Source organism: Suncus etruscus, chromosome 1 (genome assembly GCF_024139225.1).
Source record: "Suncus etruscus isolate mSunEtr1 chromosome 1, mSunEtr1.pri.cur, whole genome shotgun sequence".
NCBI classification, from domain to species: domain Eukaryota; kingdom Metazoa; phylum Chordata; class Mammalia; order Eulipotyphla; family Soricidae; genus Suncus; species Suncus etruscus.
The window spans coordinates 32,498,055-32,506,260 of record NC_064848.1 but is presented as its reverse complement, the minus strand read 5'-3'; the positions used below and the strand labels follow the sequence as shown (position 1 = coordinate 32,506,260).

At 41.6% G+C, this 8,206-nt stretch overlaps 1 protein-coding gene across 1 annotated transcript; it reads right to left on the bottom strand.

The window, feature by feature from the left end:
• Nucleotides 1-294: 294 nt before the first annotated feature.
• On the bottom strand, nt 295-6,768 carry TMEM169 (transmembrane protein 169). The gene is made up of 2 exons (XM_049770391.1): nt 6,045-6,768; nt 295-1,491 (listed from the first exon to the last, which is right to left on the bottom strand). The coding sequence occupies exons 1-2, from the start codon at nt 6,322-6,324 to the stop codon at nt 869-871; spliced, it is 903 nt and encodes a 300-aa protein (XP_049626348.1). The 5' UTR covers nt 6,325-6,768; the 3' UTR covers nt 295-868.
• Between the last annotated feature and the right edge of the window lie 1,438 nt (nt 6,769-8,206).

Genomic DNA, 8,206 nt, shown 5'->3' with positions numbered 1-8,206 from the left:
TTATTTGCCTGCCAATACAGTCAACTCTTTTCCTTTTGTCTTAAATGAAAATTACCTCAATGTTTAACCTAAAATATAGCTATCCAAGCAAAAATTTACTTTTCCCAACATCCTGTGAGGTGTGATGTTGGATAAGTCTGGCCAATGAGGTAAAAGAAGTGTTGTATGGGATATTTATGAAAAGTATTCTTAAGTGGGGGAGTTGTACTGTCTCGTTGCTTCCTTGGTTCTGTCAGAAGCAGGGACATGAAGACTGGAGATGGTCAGCCCTGGAACATAAGAGAGGGTGAGAAGGGGAAAAAAGGAGCCCGAGACCCCTATGGCTACATGATTTCCCTTGCAATTCTATCTACACACATTTCAATAGACATCTTTCTTTCCTAAACAAATCACTGATATTTTTCTGTAGCTAAATAAAAATCTAAGTGCTATACAGGAACATCACATTTGGTAACCCTGCTTCCCAAATCTTATATTCCATGTTATGTGTTTTCATATTTGTTGACATGGTTTCCACAGAGCCTCCTTATTCTGTCATATTTAGTCATATTCTTCTTTAGACGAACTTTCTAAAGAAGTTAGTCAGGTTCCTGGACTAACACTTGGCTGATCTCCCTGTCCCAAATAAATAATCATTTTAGGACAGGAAATGAAGAATTTTTCCTTCGGATGTTAATGCCTTGGATAACTTGCTTTTCGTTTACTGACTTCCTAAAAGCAAGATGGCAGTAAGATAGATCACTATGTGCTAGAAGTTTCTAGAACTTTGAGGATGTTTGGAGCTATGGAAGGAAGAGGAAGATTTTTGGAGTCTTCTGAAATTGTTTGGCTAATAAACAAGAAAAGAAAGTAATAACTTGGAAGCAGTTTAGACAGTGGAAGTTTCTACATCCTGGGTTGGGTCTTTGTTGGAGAGATTGCCTGAAATGGTATCAGATTCCAGGAGCTCTACAATGCTGTAAGGAGAGCAGTCCTCCAGACCCAGCTTGCTACAGAGCCAGCCACAGAAGCCTTTCTCCATGTCCCGGGCTTTTTGCCACCAGGCTCCCCAGGACCATGAGAGCTGAACCACTGCAGCATAGAGGCCCAAGGAAGAAGCCATGGCCATGATGAGCACTGGATAGAAGAGAATGAGGCAGGGACAATATGAAATCTTGTGCCAAAAGGTCCTCTCCTCATTGTACACAAGGAAGATATTGTACCAGGTGATTGTACCATAATAGAAAGAGACGATGAAGGACAGGATGAATACAACAGGAAGGCAGACCAGTGTCCACAGGACCACATGGGGACCACGGTCTGCTGCCAGTTGGCAGGCCTTTTGGCCCTCAGGAGGAGTCTCCTGTGATGATTCTTTTGGCTTCGTTAGTTCCTGCAGCTCCTTCTCTGTCAATGTGACATGGATATCCACTATTTGACCCTTCTTTTTGCCTCGTGTGATGGTTCCGGTTAAGGTCACATAGCGGCTGTCCAACGGTATGTTCCACATATCTGGAGGGTGTAGATAGAAATGAGATCAGGTAAGAGTGAACTTTTCAAGGGAAGGGGCTGATGATGTTGGGTCTGCTTTTACCACACCTGGGAGGGGACCAGAGTCAGTGACTCAGTGCTGGCATGGCTGGCTCTCTCTCAGGAGGGTGTCCACTGGCACAGTGACTCTGCCATGGAGCTCCACTCCATAGGGATGCTCAGACTTAACCCTGGTCAAACTGTGAAGCACGTCAAACATGTCTCTTCTGGTCTTGCTATAGTTTTCTGAACCTCACACTGGACATAATCTCTGGGAAATAGAGGAATATCTTTTTATAAGGAAATAGGGTACTTGCCTTGCACACTCCCAACCTAGGTTCAATCCCAGGCATCCTTTAGTCTCACAAGCCCCAACAGGAGTGTTGAGTGGAAAACTAGAAGTAATCCTGAACAACTCTTTGTTTGAGTCAAAAACAAAAATAATTAATTTTTTTCAACTGTATGAGTCTTATTTCTCATTTATGAATGTGCAAAAATATTTTCAATGTGTATTATATGTGTAGACTATCCCTTCTCTTCTCACTTCTGACTCTAGAACAACCGAGAAGGATTTCCTGATCTGCCTGTGTAACATCGCCAACTTTCAGATTCAAGTTCTGAACACCTCCCTCACCCCACATATATCTACATTCACATGTATGCATAGATACATACATATATAACCCTATATACTTCAGGATTACCTAATAGCCATCCATGGCCACCTTGGAAGAGAGACTAGAGATATTATTGCAGGCAAGTCCATGGTCTGTAACATATGTGAAAAGCAGGGGAAGGGAAGAATAGACTTTAGGTTGGCATTAACTCTGAGGACCTGGTGAACAACATCTTGACCAAATACTGGCGTAGGGAATCAACAGGGTCCAGGATAGTGACAGAGACTCTGACATTGGTGGCCCAGGAAAAAAAGGATCTCTGATGGCAAGAGATAAAAATATAGGCATATTGTTCCTAAGCCCAGTGCTTTCACAATTTCTTACATTTCAGAAAATGACATCACCATGAATCCTCTCTGTTGTTCCTGCTGAGTGTCCAGAGGGCCCTATTGATTCTTCTTTTCAACATTCATTACAAAGTTCTGGTCTGGAGAGATACCACAGTGGGGATAGTGGTTGCCTTGAATGCAACCAACCCTGGTTCAATTCTGGCATTACAAATGATGCCTTAGAAGTGCTATTTACGGGCCCGGAGAGATAGCACAGCGGTGTTTGCCTTGCAAGCAGCCGATCCAGGACCTAAGGTGGTTGGTTCGAATCCCGGTGTCCCATATGGTCCCCCGTGCCTGCCAGGAGCTATTTCTGAGCAGACAGCCAGGAGGAACCCCTGAGCACCGCCGGGTGTGGCCCAAAAACCAAAAAAAAAAAAAAAAGAAGTGCTATTTACAATAGCCAGACTCTGGAAACAGCCAAGATGCCCTTCAACAGATTAATGACTAAAGAAACTGTGGTACATATACACAATGGAATAGTATGCAGCCATCAGGAGAGATGAAGTCATGAAATTTTCCTATACATGGATGTACATGGAATCTATTATGCTGAGTGAAATAAGTCAGAGAGATAAAAACGCAGAATAGTTTCACTCATCTATGGGTTTTAAGAAAAATAAAAGATGTTTTTGCAGTAATTCTTAGAGACAAGAGGAAGGAGGGCTGGAAGGTCCAGCTCACTACATGAAGCTCACCACAAAGAGTGATGAGTGTTGTTAGAGAAATAACTACATTGAGAACTATCATAACAATGTGAATGAACAAGGGAAGCAGAAGCCTTCTAGAGTACAGGTGGGGTTGGGGTTGGGAGGAGGGAGATCTATAACATTGGTGATGGAAATGCTGCACTGGCGAAGGGTGGTGTTCTCTGCATGATTGAAACCCAACTACAATCATATTTGTAATCAAGCTGTTTAAATAAGGATATATATATTTACACACACACATATATATGTATATATATATAAATGATGCCTTAGAAGGGATCCCTGAATGGAGTCCAAGATAAACAAGCAAGAATCTACCAGGAAGTTCCTAATTGCATCTTCAAAACTGATTTTTGTCCTCTAGCAATTTTTTATGTTATCTCTCTAGTCCAGAATTCCATGTTAGTGAGAACCCAGCCTCCCATCAGCTTCTTCCGCCTCAGAATCCATTCTTTCTAGAAATATGGGAATAATTTATAAATCAAAATAGGGATGTCGTCTCTCATGTACTTAAACTCCCCATTTCAGATTTGTGTATCTTTGTTTTGTTTATGGGCCACCCACAATGGTACTCAGGGCTTACTCTTGACTTTAAACTCAGGGATCACTACTGGCGAGGCTTGAAGGACCATATAGGGTATTGGGAATCAAACTTGGATTAGACATGTGCAAGGCAAATGCCCTATACATTGTACTATCTATCTGCCCCCCCACCCCCTCCGTATTTCAATTTTGGCCCTGACTTGCAAGGTCTTACATAATCTAGCCACCATCAGTGTCAACCTCCCTCTACCAATGTTTCCAGATTTCATCCCATACCTCCACCACTTCTCTGCCCCAGCCTGCCATCATAACACTTTTTTAAGTTTGAAATCCTTTTTGTTTGTTTGTTTATTTTGAGTTACACCTGGTGATGTTCAGGGGTTACTCCTGGATTTGCACTCAGGGATCACTCCTTGCGTGCCCGGGTAATCATATGGGATGCTGAGGATCAATCATTTGCATTTCTGACTCCTCTCCCAGCTTTTCTCCTTGTTCTCTATGCTCCTTACACAACACACTATTTTCTGGGGTCATAGCAATGGTTCAGAGGTAGGGCATTTGCCTTTTATGCAGCTGACCGGGATGGACCCTCATTTGATCTCTGGCATCCCATATGGTCCCCTGAGCCTGCCAGGAAAGATTTCTGAGCACAGAGCCACACTTTGAGTAATCTCAAAGTGCCACTGGATATGGCCAAAAACAACAACAACAGCAACACTGTTTTTAAAAATGAGCCTGAAATACTCCTATCTCAGTGTCTCTGCCGTTGATCTCCTTTTAAACAGCCTTTTACCCTAGATTTTCTCATGCCATTTGGCACAAACATGCCTTCCTCAACCCACACACTCTCCCTCCCATCTCTCTACCCAAAGGTTATTTATCTTTCTGAGTTTAGTTGTCTCTAGACCTCACACCACAACCTAAAATTAATTTTTATTTTCTGACTTGTTATGATCTGTCTTCTCTTGACTAGAAAATGGAGCTGGGCCAATGCTGAGTGTCTCCCTGTGTATGTTTCACTGCTCACTTCAGTCACACAAATAGATCTGCTCCATCTGTCTATTGCTAGACAATGAGACTTAATATAGATTCATGACAATTTATTAGCAGCTGCAAACTTTATCATTTTGCCTCCTTATATGTTCATGGTTCTAAATTTCATGGGAAACAGCCTGAAAATTTCTAGATCAAAGGAATTCATATTTTGAATTTATTTATTTATTTATTTATTTATTTTTGGTTTGAAGCCCATACCCAGTTGTGCTTAGGGCTTAACCCTCGCATTTTGCTCAGGGATCACTCCTGGCATGACTCAGGAGATCATATGCAGTTTATGGTATTAAATCTGGGTTGAATTGGGCTGGAGCAGTGGTGTGGAGCAGTAAAGTGTCTGCCTTGCCAGCGCTAGCCTTGGATGAACCGTGGTTCAATCCCCCCACCCACCCCCCGGCTTTCCATATGGTCCCCCAAGCCAGGAGTGATTTCTAAGTGCATAGCCAGGAGTAACTCCTGAGCATCCCCGGGTGTGGCCCAAAAAACAAAAAAAAAACAAAAAAATTGGAGTTGGCCAGGTGCAAAGCAAGTGCCTTACCAATTGTCTATATTTTGGGTTTTAGAATGCTGACACAATTCCTTACGAAGCAAAACCCCACTTCCTCTTGAGGTATATAATAGTACATTTGTTTCCTCACTTCGGTGTTTTCATACTGGCAGCCTAGATGAAATGGAGTACTAGAATTCACTGTCATTATACTTTATTTTTTAATGATTATTGTAAAAGTAAATTCAAGTATTTCTTTATATTATGTGTATTAAATAATTAGTATGGTCAACTTAAATCTTAGTGTATAAATTGCCCTTTTCCATTAGACTAAGAGTTGTGAAAGGGTGGTGAGCTCCTCCATGTCACTCAGAAAAGAACATCATTGGGGCCCGAGCAATGGCACAGTAGTAGGGAATTTGCCTTGCACATGGCTGACACAGGACGAACTGAAGTTCGATCCCTCAGCGTCTCATATGTTCTCCAGGAGTGATTTCTAAGTGCATAGCCAGGAATAATCCCTGAGCATCACTGGGTGTAGCCCAAAAATCCCCTCCCCCAAAAAAGAGCATCATTGAGTTCTTTAATACTATTGATTTATTAAAGCCTGCAATATTGTTTGAAGAAATCGATCGAGACACTGGTCAGTGTACTTAGGCCTGTCTGTCTTCTAGAAAATTCACATATGTCTCATTCTGTTGGCTTTTAATAAGCAAACTTACTCAGAGAGACTTACCATCATCAACAGGATAATCTAGGAAATCATCACCTTCCTCCCCTTTACGTTGGTCTCCACCTTCAGATTCCTCTGGCTCTTCATCTAATTCATTGTCTGATCTGTAGATGATAATAGATTCTGGGCGCGATTCTTTCCTTTTCTTTTTCCTGCGACTCACTGTGGAATCCCCGTCCAGGGTCAGGGCTGCAGCCACAGCCTTCCTCAAAGAGCCCTGCTGGGGGCTTGAGTGGTGGCTCTCACCTTCCACTGCTGCCGGCTCTTCCATCCTAGTCCCCATGTCTAATGGTTCTTTTTATAAAGAGTCTACTTGGCATACTCTGAATCCACACATCACAGAGCTTCTTCCAGGAACAGGCTAGGTATAGCTGTCCCATCAATAGGTGCCACTTGAAAAATAGGAAAGCAAAATTACAAAGAGTGAACAGCATGAGATGGAGAGTTTGACTTTCTGCATCTTTTTTGACTCCTCTGAACACATAGAAGAACATCATCATCTTCAGGTTCATTCACTACTACTTCAATGACCTGGGTCTCACACTAGTTTTGATGTGCCTGTCATCTCACAGGCCACTTATCAACTGCTTAGTGTAGCAAGACTTTTCTTTTCTATAATGTCTTTATTAAAACACCATGAATACAAACATATTTGTAGTTGTTTTTAGTTATAGAAAAGAAATCCCCCTTCACCAGTACAACCTTCCTACCACCAATGCCTGCCCTACCTCCTACCCCACCTCCTGCCTCTATTCAAGACAGGTATTCTATTTCTCTCACTTACTACCATTGTCATGATAGTTGTTAGTGTAGTTATTTCTCTAACTGCACTCACCACTCTTTGTGGTAAGCTTCATATCATGAGCCAGTCCTTCCAGCCCTCATATCTATTGTCTCTGGGTGTTATTACAATAATGTCTTTTATTTTTCTTAAATCCCACAGATGAGTGAGACTATTCTTTGTCTACCTCTCTCCCTCTGCCTTATTTCACTCAACATAATAGATTCCATGTCCATTATGTATAGGAAAATTTCATGACTTCATTTTTTCCTGATTGCTATGAGTATTCCACTGTGTGTAAGTACCACAGTTTCTTTAGCCACTCGTTTGTTGTCAGGCATCTGGCTGTTGTCAGATTCTGGCTATTATAAATAGTACTGCAATAAATATTGGTGTGCAGGAGGCATTTTTGTATTGTGTTTTTGTGTTCTTAGGATATATCCCTAGAACTTTTCTAATTGCACAAAACCAGGTAAGAAAATGCTTGTCATTGTACTACTGAAAGCTATCACCTGCTCCTCAACTTCCCTTTATAAAGATAGAAGACAATTTGACTCACATTGTGAGTCACATTGGTGCCAAACAGACTTAAAGCTCTCTGGGCAGAGAAATAGTTCAGTGGGTAGGGCATTTGCTTTGCACAGAGCTAACCCAGTTTGAATCCTTGGCATCCCATACAAGCACCATATATATTAATCCAGGCATCACTAGGATTGATTCCTGAATGCAAAGTCAAGACTAACCTCTGAGAATTGCCAGGTGTGCCTCCCAAAGAAAAACAAGCACATTAAAAAAAAAACCCTACAAAACTAAAAATCAAAAGCTCTCAGCTGAATTTTGTGAATCATCCTGTAAGGTGCTATAAACATAATTTCTCTTATTATCATCCAATCTGACAGGTTCTGAAAATCTTTTATTCCAAGACAATTTTATCTGGCAGGGCCTCTGAGATCACAGAGGAAAGACCTCCCAGCAACAAGAGTAGATAATTACAAGGACCTGTGTATTTCCTATCATAAGAGTTGGAAAATCTGATCTTCACCATTTGACCTGTTGTTAAGATGTTTTCCTACCGCCCATGATACATAGATCCTTTCCACCGCTATACTCCTAACATATAGACATGTGAGAATAAATGTCCTCAAAGGTAGGAGCTCCTGTTTGTTCACTGTCCTCAATTCCCCATGCCTTGAAAAGCATTTGGCAACTAGCTGGTGCACAAGAAATATTGACTAAATACAGTTTACTTATTAGGAGTCCTATATATGCATTGGTTCAGGGCTGGTTTCATTTCAAAGTGGCGCAAAGCAAGAGGCATTATTGACATTTCTTGAGCAAGAATATGCTGTGAGTGTGACTGTAGAATTCCATCAGGCACCCTTGT